This window comes from Salvia miltiorrhiza, chromosome 1 (genome assembly GCF_028751815.1).
Source record: "Salvia miltiorrhiza cultivar Shanhuang (shh) chromosome 1, IMPLAD_Smil_shh, whole genome shotgun sequence".
Classification (NCBI taxonomy): Eukaryota; Viridiplantae; Streptophyta; class Magnoliopsida; order Lamiales; family Lamiaceae; genus Salvia; species Salvia miltiorrhiza.
Window position 1 is genome coordinate 32,698,922 of NC_080387.1, and position 20,036 is coordinate 32,718,957.

At 36.0% G+C, this 20,036-nt stretch overlaps 2 protein-coding genes across 2 annotated transcripts in view; both read right to left on the reverse strand.

The window, feature by feature from the left end:
• LOC131020541 (uncharacterized) overlaps nucleotides 1-20,036 on the reverse strand; it is a 1,142,091-nt gene that overhangs the window by 923,878 nt on the left and 198,177 nt on the right. The window lies entirely within an intron of this gene.
• On the reverse strand, nucleotides 565-4,175 carry LOC131020312 (probable alkaline/neutral invertase D). Its single transcript, XM_057949050.1, has 5 exons — nucleotides 3,936-4,175; nucleotides 2,796-3,249; nucleotides 2,291-2,722; nucleotides 1,420-1,978; nucleotides 565-1,126 (listed from the first exon to the last, which is right to left on the reverse strand). Exons 2-5 carry the CDS (start codon nucleotides 3,219-3,221, stop codon nucleotides 831-833), a joined length of 1,713 nt encoding a protein of 570 aa, XP_057805033.1. The 5' UTR covers nucleotides 3,222-3,249; nucleotides 3,936-4,175; the 3' UTR covers nucleotides 565-830.

Consider the following 20,036-nt stretch of genomic DNA (forward strand, 5'->3'; position numbering starts at 1 on the left):
TTGTCTTCTTTCTTGCATTTCTTATCTTATTATTTTGTCCTAACAGCTTGGTCCTATTCTTTCACATTCAGGCACCTCTGTTTTGTCTTTTTTTTCCTCTCTCACAAACAACCATATTGGAGAAAATAAACATGTTTTGTTAGTCATTTTCCAGGAAACTGTGTTTGTGTGTGAATTGTAATCCACAAGGTTCACAATCACACAAAAGAAGCACCTTTTCCTCTATTCCAAACGATATTTCTCCCCTTAAAATAAAATATTTCAGCAATAAAAAATGTGAAATGTGAAATGATGAGGTGGGATTATCTAATTATCTTATCTCTCACACATGATCATTGAACATTTCATCTCACATCATGTGCAACCTATTTAGACCCAGATTTTGAGGTAAGGCATAACTCATGATGAAGAAACTGAACTATTTAATGCTGTCAAAAACTGAAGCACACAGAGCCCAACTCATTTAACACAAACCCTGTTTGGGCCCACCCCTCTTCAAGCAGGCAACAGACCACAGAACTGAGAGCAGGGACCAATAAAAGTAAGTGATGTGCAAGAGAGATAGAGAGAGAGAGAGCATTGGTCATAAATTGGGACTGGACCTATGTAGATGACATGTCCAGACACAAGCTAAGCTTGCTTCCCCATTGCCTAGTATACCCCAAAGATATTATCGAGTCGAGTTTCGAGTAACTCAGATCTTTATCGGAGTTGAATCAAGTCTCGACCCACGGCGGGCCGATTACAAAACGAAACGGGGCAATGCATTTAATCTTTCTCCACCGAAAAAATTATCGTATTCTTATTATGTCTTTACGTGAAGCCCTTATTCAGCAGGTCCACGACAACGACCTCCGAATAATGGGCTTCATTTGTTTGTCCTCTTCGAGTGATATCATCCCTAACGTCGAAGGATCCTCTAACATCATTTTGGCCACAAGATATCCGGCTATGGACCATGTTTGGTATTTCCTAGCTTGTTTGCCTATGTATCTTCCTAGTTTGCCGTCGTAGTACTCCGGCCAGCTATCCTTCAGCAGACGGCTCTCCGCCAGATCAATGGCTCGTCTCGCGATTTGTGGCCGTCCGGTTTTGATGCATGCAGCTGTTAGCAACCATAAGAGAACTGTAAAAGGAGAAACGGTTAGGACTGTAAATGAACCAAGCTATTCACACCAAAAAAAGGAAAAACAAGTGATTCTAGGCTTGCTTTAAGTTGAAAATAGACGAGTCAAGATCAAGCTTGAAGTAAAATCGACTCGAATGTTGAAAAACCTAGCTAGATACAAGTCATAAAGAAATGCATGAGTGAGCACCATCTGTTTCTTGAGAAAAACATCAAACAAAGTGAATGAATATATATGTGATGAAAGAAACTTAAAAGATGAAAGCAATGAAAAGATTGAGTTTTGTAGCAACCTGGCCAAGAACCTCCATTATGATAACTCCATCTTGTGTTCTTGGGGTCACAGCCGGTGACGATCCGCCATTCGTGGCCTTCAATTGCTGGATAGCATATCTTGAGAGGCATCTCTCCCACAAGCTCGTCCCACCTAGCTTCGAGGAGGTCCATGATCGCAGAAGATTGATCGGGCGTGGCCAGGGACGACAAGATGGCGACACAATTTCCCAAGGCGAACCACCTAAAGTCCATTCTTGCAGGGCTAACGTTGCCAACGAAGTAGCCACCTCTCACTGGCATGAAATCAAACAGCCAATCTGGGATCGAATCCGGGATCACGTTGAACTTGTTCACAGCAGTGTGAGAGTACTCCTCTGTCTTGTACCGGTATATGTCGTTCAGCTGCTGGAAATCCAGCCAGAAGTAGCTCCTCATGTGGAAGCTCATGGCATGTAGACGCCTCACTATCCTCTCGATGAAATCCTGCCCTTCCTCGTCGTGTTTGAGCATCACCAGCGCGGATCTCAGTGCCATGAAGAAGAGTGCTTGGATCTCCATAGGGTAGCCGTATATCCCCTAGAAATAGATTAAAATATCATAAGCTTTCTCAATAAAATAAAGTAGCAATTCAAATTGAAGGGAATAAATAACCTCAAATAAGAACTTAACATTCAAACTAGTAGAGATTGAGTATAATTGTTGAACAAATGCATATTGTCTGCAACAAGATGAAGGAAAATACTATCACAAACTTTCTCAAGAAAATAAAGGAACAATTAGTAGCAATTAGACAGCATTCAAATGTTAATTTGCTCAAAAATGTACCATCACATCCAAAAGCAAGAATAGTAAAGACGGAGTAAGCAAGAGAGGTTACAAGGTTGTCACCATTCTACGGTCAATCATAGAGCAGCCGTCAGCACAGAGTAAAGTCGGGAACGTGTCAAATCCCTCCGAGAGGCACAATGTAAGAATAAGCTTCATCCCCCTTTGGCAGTCGGGCGTCTCAGCCAGAGACATATCTCCCGTAGATTTTGTATAAGCCCGGAGAAGGATTATCCACCAGAAACCAGAATCAACGGGCGCCACTCTCCCAATGGCACTCTCACCAAAATCCGCTGCTATTGTGTCTGTCTTCCTAACCGGATCATGAAGAACTTTAAAACTAGCTGGCATAGCACCCTCACCAAGTTTGAACCTATCTATCCGCTTCTCCCACCCTTGAAGCTGCAGTGTCTTCAACAAGAAGTTTTTCACAATATCCGGCTCACCATTCATCAGAAAGGCCAGTGCACTCGGCACAAAGTCACGAACAAACACCTAAATTCAATTCACCAACACATCACATCACATCATCAAAAAACTAAATCTCAAATGGTTTTTTCAATATTACCTGATCATAGTTCAAGACCTCCTCAGAAGCATGATCATAAGCTGCAATTGTGCCGACTGGTTGACCTCTGAAGTACACCAGGGATCGCCTCAGAGATTCCCATGCGTCTCCAACAATTGGATGTGGCTCGAAAGAGTTCCATCCACATGAAACCGGGCTATAGAGTGATGCTCGTCCGGGTGAATAAGCACACTCATAACCTTCCAAACATCTGTTCAAACCACTTGTTAACTCACTAAGTGACCTCTCATCAAAAGATCTCTGCCTCTCTATGTTCAATTTCGACTTAGTCCTTAACTTGGACATATCATAGCCATCCATTTCAGAGAGCGAGCAATGAGAGCTGACATTGCTAAGACCACTCCGTTTCCCACCATCGCGCATTCCACCCCTCGTACCATCCACATTGGCCTTAGCACCATCCATGATATTTTTCCTCAACACAAGTTTCCCTCTACATTACAATGCACCTTAAATATCAGACCACAAGCAAGTGTAGTTCATATGCCAAATCGCCTAAAAATAATCGCTCTCTACACCAACTAGTGTGCAATTTACTCTGAGAAACCCTAATCAGAAGAATGCAACCTTGCAAATGAAAATGATTGGATTATCATAATCGTTCAAGGTTTGAGAAAAAGGGTCACCAAATTTACTATTTAAAAGTATCCATCAAGAAGGAAAATCAGGAAAACCAGACTACAAATTCCAATTTTTGGCAATCAAAATGCACACCCTTATCAATCAATGATACCAAAAATGGCCCACTTAGATAAACAATTAACCTAATCTGATTAGCTAACAAAAGTTGTGCAAAGTCACCATTCAAACAATTGGTAATTTAGGATATAACAGCTTATGAAAATGAATAACAAAAACGACTTGATAGGAAAAAGATTGAAACTTTACAAACCCATCAGTTTGAAAGAGCAAAATATATTGCTAGAATTCAAGAAAAAATGTGATGGGAATCCTAAAACAGCTCCAGAAAAAAATGGAGAGGTTTGAAATTTTGTAATTGATGCTTATATTATCAATATGCAAATGCAAGACAACATATGCACATATATTATATAAATATACACACGTATTGCAAGAGAGAGAGAGAGAGAGAGAGAGACAGACAGACAGAGTACAGACCTTCAAGGCATTTGGAAATGTCGGAATGAAAGAAATAATCAACGGAAAGAGGGAATATAGGGAGATAGTTTCCAGCTAGAGAGACGGTGAGAGAGATTGCAGGAGCATTATACCAACGATCAAAACGTACAAACAGAGAAGAAAGGGAAAAAATGTGCATGATTGCAGAAGCTTCAGTTTATATACCAACGAGAGAGAGAGAGAGAGAGAGAGAGAGAGAGAGAGAGAGAGAGATTACACCTATAAACTTGGAGGGTGTTTGGATATATAGCTTCAGCTTCTTTTTTAGAACTTGATTAGTATTATAAATTCATTCTTTTTTAGAACTTGATTGTCTTATCATAAATTCATTTATAAATGAAGCAAAAGACATGTTAATTTAAAATCCAATTATAATTTTTTAGTATAAGATATAAGGATGATTAATATGTTAAGTAGTTTGGGAGTGCCACATCTTCTTTATAATAGGATTAAGCCTTAACCTATATGGCATGCTTAAAATTGTTCAATTTCAATAATTTACCATATATAATCTTCATTATTTATTAATTAATTAATTATTACATTCCATATAAAGATTCATTAATCTTAATAAATGTATATATATAATAATATTAACTTACATATAATCTAAATTAATAAATTTTATTATTTATTTTATCTCTATAAAAAGTAATCTTAATAAATATAATTAATAATAAACGTATATAATAATAATAATAATAATAATAATAATAATAATAATAACTTACATATAATCTAAATTAATAAATTTTATTATTTATTTTATCTCGATAAAAATTAGATTTACATGTCTGACAAGAAAAAAAATTATAATTTATATACAATAAATGATTTTAGTTGAAAGTTAGTGATTAGATGTATATTTGTTATTAATTTTATATTTCTCAAAAGCGTATATATTATATGTATATGTTGCAATATATTATACTGTTTGAATATATATATATATATATATATATATATATATATATATATATATATATATGGTTGGGTTCCTGTAGTATCCAAGCTTATAATAGATCCGTTGGTCCAAATCTAGACCACACATTTATGACATGTGGTGCATCAAGATGGTGACACGTGGCAAGGCATTTCAAGGCAAAATCTGGAGAGGGGTAAAATTGGAATGTAATTTTCGGATTTAATAATTAAAAAATATATATATTTTTTTTAGATTTTCTTAAAATAGATATATTTTAGCTGCATATAGTTTCACACAAAGATGCATAAAGTTTTCACATGAAATGCATAACTTTGAACAGAAAAATGCATTTAATTTTTACAGTTTTGGTATTTTCACCACCCCACCCCACACCACCCCCCAACCCTCCCCATTACCACCCCCAAAATAGTCATGTTTCACATGCATATAAAATCAAACAAAAGTGCATAAAGATTTTACATAAAAATGCATTAAATTATACAAAAAATGCATTTCATTTTAATAAATCTGGTATTTTCGCCACCCCACCCCTGCCCCACCCCCACCCCCACCACCCACCCAATTTTTTTTTTAAAAACTGATTTTCTGACCATTGACCCCCCCACCCCCACCCACCCCCCACAATTTTTTTTTTCAAAACTGATTTTCTGATTGTTGAGTCGCTGACCCACCCAGCCCCCTCCCCGCACCCCCCACCCACCCCAATTTTTTTTTATCAAAAACTGATTTTCGGACCGCTGACCCCCCACCCACCCTCCAGCCCAAAAAAAATTACTCCCTCCGTCCACGAAAAAGAGTCTTGTTTCCCCTCTTTTTTTGTCCACAAAAAAGAGTTCTGTTTCACTTTTTGTACCATTATACCCTCCATAGACTTCAATATTTACTTTACTTTGCCATTAATACATCTATCTCAATAACTAAAAATAATTGAGTTAATTCCTTAATTAAAACCTAATTAAAACCCACGCACACACTCACAAAACACACACGACACACACAGAGATGCAGCGCCCCCCTCCCCCCCCTCCTTCCTCACCGGCGTCGCCGACTCTCCGAGCACCACCACCGGTGCACCTCCCTTCTCTCACCTCTCGCCTCACGCCCTCTCTCTCTTCTCAAACTCTCACGCACCCTTGAACCCAGACGTCGCGCCGCCTTCATCCACTGCCGGCGAAGGTGACAGTAGCGAGGGCTGCGGCCGCCGCGGTTCCCTCTCCGGCGAAGCCGCGCCTGAGCGCCGCTCCCCTGGCTTCATCTCTCTCTCTCACCACTCAGCCCTAAATCCCCAAAATCCAGAATCTACCCTAAATCCCCTAGCTTCATCTCTCTCTCTCTCACCGCTTCCCTGAGCGCCACGACCGGAAGGCCACCGCTGCAGAGGCCAGTCACTTATCCGTTCTCGGCCGAACAGCCGTCGCCGAGCCCATCGTCTGAAAGCACTGCCTCACTGATCCCGTTGCCTAGCGCTACTCGATTTGGTCTGTAATTTCTTAAATTTGTTGCTGGAATTGATTTGTTGAATTTGTTCGAAATTGTTGCTGGAATTTTCTGAATTTGTTGCTGGAATTGATTTGTTGAATTTGTTGTTGGAATCGATTTGTTGAATTTGTTTGAATTTGTTGCTAGAATTTCCTAAATTTGTTGCTGAAATTTGTTTTTGAAATTTCTTAAATTTGTTGGTGAAATCCATTTACTGTTGGAGTCGAATTTGTTTGAATTTATTGCTAGAATCGAATTTGTTTGATTTGTTTGAATTTGTTGTTGAATTCAAGTTAATTTACCATCTTAAATTACATTGAATTCGATCATTAAGCTGAATCAGTAATGAAAATGGAATTCTGAATTGAATTCTTAATTAAAATTATGTTAGAAGTGTATATTGAATTAATTTCAAAAATTAAGTGTTCAATAATTAATTCAATAATTTTATTAAATTTAAATTATGAATTGTCATCAAAAGTTAATTGAGAATTAGGGACTTTAAAAGTCATATTAACACTACCCCTATAAATTTATTTCTCTCTCCACTTACACTACTTTAACAACTTTCTTAAAACCCGTGCCGAGTCCCAAATGGGACTCTTTTTCATGGACGGAGGGAGTATATTTTTTCAAAAAATGTAATGCATTTTTGTGTGAAAGTATATGCATTTTTGTGTGAAAGCATATGCATTTCTGTGCGAAAGTATATGCATGTAAAACATGTAATTTTTTTTGGGGGGTGGGGTGGGTGGGGGGGTAGGGGGTGGGTGGGGGTGGGGTTCAGGGGTGGGGTGGGGTTGGGGTGGGGTGAAATCTTATGCATTTTTATATGAAACTTTATGCATTTTTATATGAAAGTTCATGCATTATCGTATGAAACTTTATGCATCTAAAATATACCTATTTTGAGAAAATCTATTTTTTTTTTAATTTCGAAAATTAGATTTCAATTTTACCCCTCTCCAGATTTTGCCTTGAAATGCCTTGCCAAGTGTCACCATCTTGAAGCACCACATGTCATAAATGTGTGGTCAAGATTTGGACCTACGGATCTATTATAAGCATTGAATACTACATGATCCCATTCCTATATATATATATATATATATATATATATATATATATATATATATATATATATATATATATATATATATATATATATATATAGGGAGAGGTTCAAATAAGAACCACTAAATAAAATTAGAACGGAGAACCATTTTAAGCCATTCGATCATCAAGATCTACGGTGGATGCATCATCTTGGTGGATGAATGCAGATCCTGGGTTCGAATCCTGAAGGGAGCAAAAATTTTATTATTTTCGGATGCATTAAATTTCATAGCGAATGCATTAATTTATATAGCAGATGCATTGATTTTAATGGTTCTTATGTTCTCACGATAAGTGTGGTTCTCATTATAACCACACCCTATATATATATATATATATATATATATATATATATAGGGGCGCGCTCCAGTGAGACCCCATATTTTTCGTGAAACACTAGGACAATGAATAAGACATATAATACTAATGAACAAAACGTATATCTAATGAACAAGATGTATATACTGATGAAAAATAAAATTTAAAAAATTCGTAATGAATAAGACATATATACTGATGAACAATGCAGTACATACTGATGAACAATGCAGTACATACTGATGAATAACAAAATTTAAAATATTCTGCTCCCTCCAGGATTCGAACCCTGCGAAAAAAAAATCACCCTCCAGATACAATATCAGCCATAGGATTGATAAAATAAACGCATCAGATCGTGCCCTAAATCTCACTAAAATTATGGGGTCTCATTGGAGCGGCCCCCTATATATATATATATATATATATATATCTTCTTAAATTTCAATAAAATCAATTTTAAATTGAGTCAGAATTGAGACATGCACCGTGCACGTGTATGTAAATTATAAACGGGTTCGGTCATTGATTTACATGTTTGAATAATAAGGCACAAATTCTATAACCTGGTTACTTTAAAACAAAATCTTATTTTATGTCTATCAAAATAATTAAAATTTTATTTTTATTTTTTATAAAATATATCCGTACATTTTATTTGTATAGGAAAGAAAAATATATTTTTCATATCTAAAAACTTTATTTGTGTCAGTTTCGTCAATAATAATAATAATAATAATAATAATAATAATAATAATAATAATAATAATAATAATAATAATAATAATAATAATAATAAGAATAGATTAATTATGAAATTAGTAATGCATAAATGAAAAATTTAGATGAAGAACAATAGAGGATATCGTGTTAAAATACATTAAAAATCTTTAATTATGTATTAAATTTATAATAATCTCAATCGAGTGAAGAATTCATATAAATCACCTCATTTCACATTGATTTTTTTTTTATATAAGGTTTCACTAAAATAAAACTTATACAAAAAGAAGCTCTTGCTCTCCAAATTAAAAATCTATATTTAATTGGTGGAATGATTGAGACTAATACAAATTGAATTGCTCCAAGCGAGATGATTCTCGAAACCCAATTAAATGATAATACTCACAAGTTAAATTTGTTCTTTCAAATTCCAAACGAGATGATTATTGGAACCCAATTATAATATTTGAAGCTAATAATGCATAAAAGTTTGTCAAGATTTTTTCAAGTTCCATACAAAATGATGTTTACAAGTTAGTTATGATATTAGAAGCTCCAAATCATACAATCTCACAAGTCAAATTTGATTTTTAAACCTCCAGATAGTGATGTTAAAAAAATTGACGCATAAAAATTCATTTTTTTGTATTTTAAGGTCTAGACGGGATGATGCTCAAAAGTATGGTGTTCAAACATTAGATGTCGTCTTCCGGGCTTTAGATGATGATATGATCCTACAGGGTGGTTCAGACGAGATGATGCTCATATGAAATAAAATCTTCAATATTGATTTTTTTCCAAAATATTATTAAATAAAAATTTATATAAAAAGAATATTTATTATTCTAACAAAAGGTTAATTGAGGAATATGATTCAGATTAATATAATTTCAACTATATTACCTTAAATTAAATAAATTTAAAAATAATTTATATAGGAATAATTATTTATACAAAAATAATACTCACCCGTCCCCCAAAATAATACCATCTCTTCTGGGATTGCTCGGTAGCTAGGCAGGTCTGGAATTCTGTTTTTACCTGCTTCCGTATTGGTGGGTCCTCGAGCCTGGATGTTGGGAGTTTCATCATTTGGGCCATGCAGGTTCAGGCGAGTAAACAAGTGGCAAACCTCTGGCGCGCCAGGGTCATGACTACTATTTGGAGCATTTGGCATCACCGGAATAAAGTTGTTTTTGATGATGTTCCTATTTCTGCGGTGGCCTTGACGGTTCAAATCAAGGCGTTTATTCTGGAGGCTGCTCGTTTTAGCTTTGGGGAGATGGCTAATTCGGTGGAGGAGCTTCTTGTTCTCCATGGTCTGGGGGTGTCGGGCAACCCTCGTCGCCCTACCTCTTATGTTTATGTACATTGGCACCCTCCTCCACATCCTTAGTATAAGATCAATATTGATGGCTCGATTCATGGCACTCCTCTCAGTATTCATGCTGGTGGCATCATTCACGACTCCAGCTCGGTGATTGGTTGCTTTCACTTCTCTGGTGGTCGAGGCTGGCTTTCGAGGCGGAGCTTTTTGCTCTCATCATTGCTCTGGAGCATGTGGTATCTCAGGGATGGGATTACATTTGGATTGAGACAGATTGCTCTTATTTGGTGGATCTCTCCAGGTCTCGTTCTACTACTGTCCCTTGGCGGTTCTTCAGCAGGTGGTGGAAGATCATCCACAACATCGTTGGCTTACATATCACGATCTTCCATATCTTTCGTGAGGGGAACCGTGTAGCTGATTTCCTGGCTTCTACAGTGTCTGAGGAGGGCTCCTGGCCTTTTCCCATTCCGTATATCTTGCAGCTGGTTCGGAATGACAAGCACGGTCTGCTCTATATTCGTATCGTTTCTTAGCGCCTTGGTGCGACGTTCCGTTTTCTAGGGAAGGTTTTTTTTTCCTTTTCTCTTAGCCCTGTGTGTTTGTTTTTTACTTGCTAGGTTTTGGTGTGGGGATTTTGATCTTTCTTGTTTGACCGATTGTTGGTTGTCGGACGCTTCACTTTTGCCGAGGTTGGTTCTTTGGTGGATTCTGGTGTTGTGTATGGTTTGGTATGTTGTCCTTGTCTCTCTTGGTTTTCGCTGCCCTGGTTATGTTATTAGTCTAAGGTTTTGGGTGCAACAACTTGGTAAGCAATTTCTTGACACGATTTGTCCAGTTGAGGTTATGGGGAGTGTTTTCATTGCTTTGCCTAATATCTTTCTCCTTTAAAGCGTTGTTGGGTTGTTGGTGTTTCTTTGGTTCTGGTCTGTACTCCTCTGATGTTCCGTTTTTCCATCATGAGCATGGGAAACCACGCGGGAACATTTTAGATTTCCTCTGAAAGTGTTCATCCCGTGAAGCTAACATTTCTGTTAAAGTGTTTTTGTAACATGTGCTTCTTTGGTTTACTTTGGTTCGAGACTGATTGTAAAGGCATTTGCATTAGGAAACTCACCCATAACGGAGAATTGGGTCTGAGCGGTTTGAGTTGTATTAGCTTGTTGTTGCATCTCAAAGTCTTAGCTTTGAGCATTTCCTATCGTCAGTTTTACCTTGGGTTACTTGGTTGGGTTGGTTGTTTGTTGGAGTGGAGTTCCACCCGAGTTCCCACCTTTGGCCCTTGTGTTTGCTGTTTGTGATCGGACTGTCGGTCATGCTTGCGGGATTAATTTCCTCACATTTAGTTGTCTTTGGTGCGTTTTGGTGCTTGTTTGTGCTTTTCTGTGTTTACTTTTACTGGCTTGTTCCTCGTTGCTTTGGTTGCAGTTGCGGCTGGTTGTTGGTGGGTGACGTTGTGGTTTCCGCAGTTTGCTGGTCCTTGCTTTGTTTGTGTGTTCCCTTTGGGTTGTTGGCTGGTTTACCCTCTCTGGGTTTTTCCTTCCTTTGTTCTCTCTGGTCTTTGGTTTTTGTGAGCCGGGCTACCTAGGGGTGATGGTTAGGCCGAAGCCTCTGAGGTGGCGCTTCCACTTTTTGTTGTTTCTCTACTTTCTTTTTTTCTGGTTCTTCTTTTAGATGGGTGCTCTTTTCCGAGACTCGGCCCTCAGTTGCGTCTATACTCTCTTGGGTCTAGATTTTTCTTTTCTTTTTTTTAATAAAATTTCTATTTCAGCAGATAGTGGAGAAAGAGTCCCACAGTGAGGGTATTATTAAATAGATTATGAGTAAATAATGTAAGTTAAAAGGGTAAAATTGTAAGAATTATATGTGGGGTAGTGTTTAAAAATAGGGTATGCATAATTTTGGGGGCCGTACCAAATAGGAAAGGTATGTAATTTTGGATGATAGAGGAAGTATCATATAATTTAAATAATATTCTCTCCGTCCCTGAAATAAGTTCCTCTTTAGGGACGGCACGCGTTTTAAGGAAAAGTGATAAAGTGTATTGATAGTGGAGAAAAATGTGTTATACTAATTAGTATTGAGAATGGTGAAAAGATGAAAAAGTGTTATAATTAGTATTGAGAGTGGTGAAAAAGTGAAAAATAAGAATAAATAAAGTATTATTAGTGCTGGGATAGTTGTCCAAAAATGAAAAGAAAGAAAGATGAACTTATTTGGGGGACGTCCCAAAAAGAAAAAGAGGAACTTATTTCAGGGACGGATGGAGTAATTTAAAATAATTTCCCGTCGAATTTCGACGGGTTACACACTAGCTATAGTTATTGGAATAAATAAAATTTTAGAATACATTGAAATATAATTCTTCCTACCAAAATTATTAATATTCTTTAAGCTATCACATTATCTATTCATAGATGTACTAACGAATTTGATCTCAGAAAAATATAATCTTTCTATCATAAATATAATATCCTAGGTTAAATTAATTGAAAACCTAAAAATGCTAAGTTAATTACTATTACTATTAGAACATCTCCAATGAGGGTGTGTCGCGTCGCACCGATGCGGCACGTTGCAGGCGGCCGTATGCTGGCACACCCTCTCGACTCAACGCGAGGACGATGGCTAGTGCTAGTGAGAGGGAGGAGAAAGGCGGGTGCGTGTTACTCAATCGCCCCCTTTAATTTAAGGTCTTTCTTCATAATTTTACTGAACGGGTCGATCCTCCCCTCCCTCCAAACTAGGTGCAAATATTTAGGTCATTTGCTTTTCTTTGCTAAAGTAGACATCATAAAAGAGCTAATTCGGGTAACAGCTACAAGAGATAAATCGAAAGGGACTAGCTTGGGACTCTTCCTCGCTTTCCCCTGTAATTGTAATAAAAAAAAACGAAAAAGAAAGAGAGAAGAAGAGAACCGTAAATTTATACAAGAAGAAATGGCTTGTGGAGGAAGAAAATGATGGGGAAGAAGAAGAAATTAATGGGGGGATCGGCCGGGTTGGTAGGTGATGAGAAGTAAATCCTACATCAGCCTACCAAATCTCATCTCTCAATATAAATATTTAAAGTTTAAAGTTAAAAGGGATTTCAGGATGCCAAAAAGAGAGTAAGAGGAGCTAAAAAGTATTCCCCTGCCACGGTGGAAGGGTCAAGACCGGGTTACACAAACTTGCTATGGTGGAATCCCTGCCATGGTGGAGCATGAGCTTCACAAAATGGGGTTTTCTCTCTTTGTCATAATGGAGCCTCCCTTGCCATGATTGAAGCTACATTATTAGACCCTACTTGCCACAGTGGAATTATGAAGAAGGTAATTCTCGACCAGGATCTTGGTCTTGGCCAAGGTAGTTCTCAACCAGGATCTTAGTCCTGGCCAAGGTAGTTCTCGACCAGGATATTGGTCCTGGCCACGAGTGGAAGGCCAATGACGGGTTCTCTCCTCAGAACAGATGTTAGGAGAAGATTGGAAGTTAAGAACACACGCGGAGTACGTGAAGTGAAAAGAAGATTTTACATTTTTACCCATTTTTGTAAACTGTCCTTACAAAAAGAGGAATCGTCACTTTGTAATGTACACTATCTTCATCTGAAAAATCAATACAAGTCAAATTCTCTCTTTTATGTTGTGTGATACTCGGGTTTTAATTTCTGTTCTTCTTCTCATTCTCATTCTACCTTGATGTGTTGTGACTTTACTCATCAGTAGGGTTTTTAACTTTTTAATTTTTATTTTCAATATCTTTTCTTTTTTATTTTGATTTTTTATTTTTATTTTAATTTTAAAATCTTAAACTTTTTAATTCTTTTAATTTTTTTTACCTAGTTTTTAATTATTTTAATATTTTTATTTATTGAATTTTATTTTAATTAAAATAATGTTTAAATTTATTTTTAATGAAATATTGAATTTAATTTTGAAGAGTAAAAATGTGATAAAATGAAAATAAGGATTATATAGCCCTTATAGAGTCAATGCACTAGATAAGAGGCTCTAAAGTGCGAACCATCTTTGACTATGTTTATCAACAACCTATACCAACCTAACTTTTTAATAAAAAAATTATTTTTCTCTCTTCCACATACTCAACCTATAATTCAACAATCTTTAATTATGTTTTATCAATGACCCGCTTCAACCTAATTTATAGATACTTATACTAATATTTATTATTATCAATGATGACACATGGGACAAATTGGTGCCACATGTCAATACAATAAAAAGAATTGTGAAAATTGGTTTGCAGTCCTTTTGAATAATCGGTTGTTAATTTTATTTAGGATTAAGTACTAAATTACCCTCTATCGATGGCGTCCTTATCGCGTACAGAACCTTATAGTCAGGGTTAGAGTTTATTACTACCTCAACGTGACAAAATTGCACCAAATACCCCTTGCATTTTAACGGCGATTAACATCGTTAGATTTTTTTTCTAACAGCTGCCTATCTTTGTCTCTCCCTCTCTCAAGCTCTGCCGCAGCGGCTCCTCCTCCGGTGAAGCTGTCTGTGAAGGGCCGTCGGCCGACCTCCATCTCCCTCACTCCGACTCAATCCGGCGGCGAAGCAGTGGCGAGAACCACCGCCTCCGCCTCATCTCTCTCGGTTCCCACTGGACTCCGGCGACAAATTAGCAACTAGCCGCCGCTCGTGGGTCAAGTGGCGCTGCCGTCGATCACCCTACCCTCGTCTCCCTCGACTCTACCCGTGAAACCGGACACGCGCAGACGCCATCTGCCGCTACCTGACCTCTCTCGGTCCATGTCCTCTCAGATCTGGACATACACAAAATAGGCTTGGAACAACACAGATGCGACCGCGCTGCTCAAGCTAGGCGGCATAGAGGCGCTGCGCGCCGACAATTGAGGCGGTTGCTGCTGTGATTTGGGCTCAGCTTAGCGATGACCTCTCCTGGTCCGACAAATTAAAGCTAAGGCCTTACTACTGCTGATGGTGGAAACGGAAGAAGACGTGGTGGTGGTGGTGACGATAGTAGTGGAAGAGGCGGCAGAGATAGAGGCCGGCCGACGGTCCTTCGCCGGATGGGGAGCCGCGACGACAGAGAGCTTGAGATAGGGAGAGACAGAGATAGGCGGCTGTTAAAAATAATAATAATAATAATATTTCTAACAATGTTAACTGCCGTTAAAACGCGGGGGTATTTGGTGCGATTTTGCCACGTTGAGGTAATAAATAGCTCTACCTCTGATTATAGGGTTATGTACGCAATAGAGACGCCATCAATAGAGAGAAATTTGGTACTTAACTCTTTTATTTAATATATATATATATATATATATATATATATAGGGGACTAAAATAAAAACACTCTTAAGTATATAAAATATAAACGTTTCTTAATGTACGAATTTTATGTAGAACACGTATGAATTTATCGTCAGATTTTTTTTATCTGCCATATAAACCAATCTACCAAACACAACTTTAGATTATACACCTACATTTATCTGCAATGGGTTCTCTGGTTAAAAATTAACAAGCCTTAACTAGTCTTTGCTAGTATAATATTTCCTCTGTGTCATAGGAGTATTTATTTTTCATCATTTTGATACGTTCAATAAGAGTGTATATTTTCTTTTTCTGAGTATATAATACACTCCTAATATTTATTAAAACTTGTGTCATCAAAAGTTATGCACACTTTTAATGAGAATTGAGAGTGAGTGTAGATTAAAAAGAACTTAATGTTAAAATATAGTCCATTCTATTACAAGTCGCCAATAGTTAAAAGGAAGATTCTCCCATACATCTGGATGTATGGGGCAGACGGTCCGATCCGATTCAGTTTAGTTTGGTCCGACCTGATTTAGTCCGATTTGGCCCGATCCAGTCCGTCTAGTTTGATTAAAATTTACTTTTATTTTTTTGCCCCAAACCTTCTCAACCCATCCGAAAAGTATTATTTGTACTCCCTTTGTCCCAATTCAATAGGCCATATTGCCTTATTTGGATGTGATCTTATTTCAATTGGTCACTTCCTAAAATGGAAAATCAATACACAACAAACACCACACAACTCATTATTTACACCAAATGTCATTGTGACCCACACATAATTATATCTTGTTTCACTTAAAAATAATATCTTCATTTATCATTGCTATTTTTTGGACAAATATGCATTAAAAAAGTTACTTTTTTCTCATATTTTATTATAAACTATTCATTTTTCAACATACGTGTCCACACCTTATGGTCTATTCAACTGGGACGGAGCAAGTATTTAATAAAAATGTCATTTTTATCATTAAATATGTCATTTGTAATGTGTAATTTATTCTTATAAAAAAGTAACATTTGTGAAATATCATTTGTGTTAATTAAAAGTATCATATTTTGTTATTAAAAATGTTATTTGTAATATATCATTTACTTTGATACAAAGTACCATTTACTGTTATAAAAATATCATTTACGAAATATTATTTGTATACATTAAAAGTATCGCTTTCTGTTGTAATAAGTGTCACTTAATTACTTTTATACAAAATATCATTTGCTTTTTTAAAAAATATTATACGCGAAGTATCATTTGTTGTTAGTAGGTCAGAAAAAATATTGGGCGAAAACAAAATAGTTGATGGAAAATAAAATAGGGTAGGATCCGTCGACACGGTGCGACCGTGAGGACGAATGAAAATAAAATTGGCGATGGAAAATAAAATTTAATATTTTGTTAGCTGTTGCTTGCAACTGTAAATGAAGATACAAACTCGCAATAAAAGGACAATATTTCTAGATGATATTAATTTGTGCTTACATTAATACACAACGTAAGTTGCGTAGGTAAGAAATTTAACACAATTTTGGGTAATATTGTTTGTCATGACTTTCTTTAGAAGAATATTGTTAGTTAGTTGTTAGTGAAATGAGAAACAACACATCATTGTAATGATCACTTATTTAACTCTACCCATCCTTATTTTCATCACAAAAATCTCAACAATGTGAGTCAAAATTAATTTACAAGACGGAGAAACGACATTAATATACAGTAATTAAAGAAGTTAATGATCAGTCCGGCCTAAGTCGTTCCAGTTAATTACTGCTAATTAATTAAATTGATGATTTAATTACTTGGAGAGAATCCGGAGGAGAACGGCTTGGTCGCAGGGAAGAATGAGTGGACTGGAGTGATCGAATCCATACTCCTCCGCAGCCTTATCGAGAAGCTGTTTAAACAATGGATTCTTCAAGAAAGAGATGGGAATCACGAATCTTGTCATTTCTTTGCCCACATACACCACAAAATGCCCTTTTGGTGCAATTTTCTTACCTTCAACTTCTACTCTTGTCTGCATTTTTATTGATCAAATGAAATGAAATAGGTGAGAGAATTTAATTTCTTCCACAAAAAAGGATGGAGATCTTCTTCTTTATATAGGGCTTGAGAAGTGTGCCGGATAGACAAGCATGCACATTGTGTTTCGCTCAATACATAATTTTTCATCGCAATTTTGTAGGCTTCTAAGTTGAGCGTGCGGAGATTAGTTCCTTCTAATGTACTGTCTTCACTCTATCTTTCATTTTACTCTTTTACTAAAAACTAGCTACTTAAATCTCGTGCCCAAATAAAATGCATCACCTTCGCTCGGACGGAGGGAATATTTATTTTGTTTTAATTTCAATTTTATATATATTCATTGGTGTATGTATTGATGATCTGTAGGGTTTTTGTCTGAGCTTATGCACTCTTTAAAATAGTTTATAAATTGTTTAACAGTTTATAAGTTTCTACAAAACATTTGGCAAAATAAGCTCGTAAATAATTTATAAGTTGTAAAAATAAGCTGAAGAACTTATAAGCTCCTAAAAAATAAGTTCCTCTATATACCTATCTTATTTTTTCATAATCTTGTATGCATTAATCAGTTTACAAATATTATTCAACCATAATTTGTTATTTTTATCATATACTCTTTCAAGTTTATATTTCCTCAATTTTTTTTTCTCTAACACAAATATTATCTCAACTTATAAACTCAATTATTTAAACACTTTCACAACTTATAAACTCTTGAAACATATTATATATTATTCAAACTTATAAATTCTTTGAAATAAGGTTAGCCAACTACTCTTTTAATTTATAGTACTCGTCACAAATGTTGGTAATATAGGAATAATTTCAGGTAGTAATTATTCCATTTCTAAGAACTAGAAATCTTTGATCCATATATCTCAATTAAAGTGATCACATGATTGATTTTCACGCGGAATAATATTTTATTTTATAATATGCTCATATTGACAATGTATGTTATAATTAGCTTTTATATAAAAATGGTAGATTATACAAAATTCAATAATTAATACAAATTGATTTTAGTTACACTAGATTAGTAAGCAAATTTTGTTTTATTTGATCAAACACTCTCTCTATATATACAATATTATTTCAAATATGCATACTTCGACACCACCACCTCGCGTGGACACGGGGTTATGTGAGTAGAAATTATATGCATATTATTTTTTATATAAATTATACAAGTAAATAAAGAAATTTAAATACCGTATGACGGTCGATTTGAACTCAGGATCTCAGGCTTTTAGGCATTAACTATCTACCGGTAGGCCAATATACACACATATATATGCATATTGTTAAACATACATAAATATGCATGTAATTGAACACAAACATGATTTATTGTAACACAAATATGCATATGAAACTAATTGCTTCAACACCACCACTCCGCGTGAGAGCAAGATTATTTTTACGAGACATTAATACTTTTTATTTAGAAATTCTCTGCCACGTGTTACGATTTTATATGTTTACATAAATAAAATATGTGGTGCAGGATGTATATATTACCTAAGGAAATGAGATCTATGTAATTCATTATATATTATATATTATCCTAAATGGTTCGTCATTCCCAATACCAAAAAAAAAATGAAAATGTACGTGCGATCTCCCCCACTAATAAAATAAAATATGATGAATGTAACACAAAAGATGCAATCCCAACTCCAAGAAAACATGGCTCCAACCTTGAAATAATCATGACATATATCCCTCCAAAACCAAGAATCCATTAATCTCACTAACGTGCCCAACATCAGATTTGACCCTCACCATGAAAAATCAAAGCTCGACTCAACCAAATTAATGGATAAGCTCAAACATCGAGTATTTAACCGATGGATATATAATTTATTTTTTTGGAAAATCAATCATCTTTTTGTCCATTGTGTAGTTAATCGATGAAAATTGGATGATAATTAATTTGATGAGAATACATGATATCTGAGTGCAACTAACTCTGTGCATGACGTCACATTAATACCCACACCACAAGCCCACGTTCCACATCCTTCCAAAATCATTCATACACAACAATAACTGAAAAAATGGGATTCCCAATCCCACATATATATTCTGCATGAAATCTAGGTGCAGTTCGTGCAGCCCATGTCAAGGCAAGATAAGAAGATAACGAGAAAATGTAATGATTTGGACAAGATCACATATTATGGTACATGTACCATGAATGTATGATGCTGGTACTTGGGCTTGTGTAGGCACATAGGGTTTCAGCAGTTGCACATGGAATGAATTGAAAGGGGAGCTCTGCACATTGAGTTTTTGCTCCTCGCCATTCCTATTCAGACTCTTCTCTCTCATCAATCATAACTAACTCCACATGCACACAATCATTGTGCATCCAAGTTTTTTCATTCTCACCATGTCTTGTCTTTTCTCTCCAACCTGCTCTTTTCCATTTTGTTCCACTCTTAACGTTGCGCGCCTTAATTTCCTCACGATCTCTATCATTTATCTACTTGTATATTTGAAGGATTAAAGGTCATGAATCTTTATGACTCTATCCATCGATGTTAATATGGTTTGAATTTGAACAAAAGTTTTTGACATAGAGAAATATATATATAGGATATAAAACTCAAAAATTAAGTGCTCACCATGGTTTTATTAGTTGATATAGTACTCCCTCCGATCCACCAAAAGTAGTGGGCTCAAGTTTTAAGAAAATTGATGGTGATTTTTATGTAGTGGAGAAAAGACCCACCAAAATTTGAAATGAGTAATTGAGATTATTTTTTATTAAATAAGGAGTGTTTGTAAGGATAAAAGATATGAAAAAGTGGTGAGGTCGTGTCTTAAAATGGAAAGTGTT

What these genes read in the sequence shown, in the direction of transcription:
- LOC131020312 (XM_057949050.1), bottom strand. Translation starts at nt 3,221, where the DNA reads ATGGATGGTGCTAAGGCCAATGTGGATGGTACGAGGGGTGGAATGCGC. An exon ending in CTATGATTGACCGTAGAATG is followed by an intron (nt 1,979 to 2,290) that starts GTGACAACCTTG and finishes ATCTATTTCTAG; the next exon opens with GGGATATACGGCTACCCTAT. An exon ending in TAATGGAGGTTCTTGGCCAG is followed by an intron (nt 1,127 to 1,419) that starts GTTGCTACAAAA and finishes CTCCTTTTACAG; the next exon opens with TTCTCTTATGGTTGCTAACA.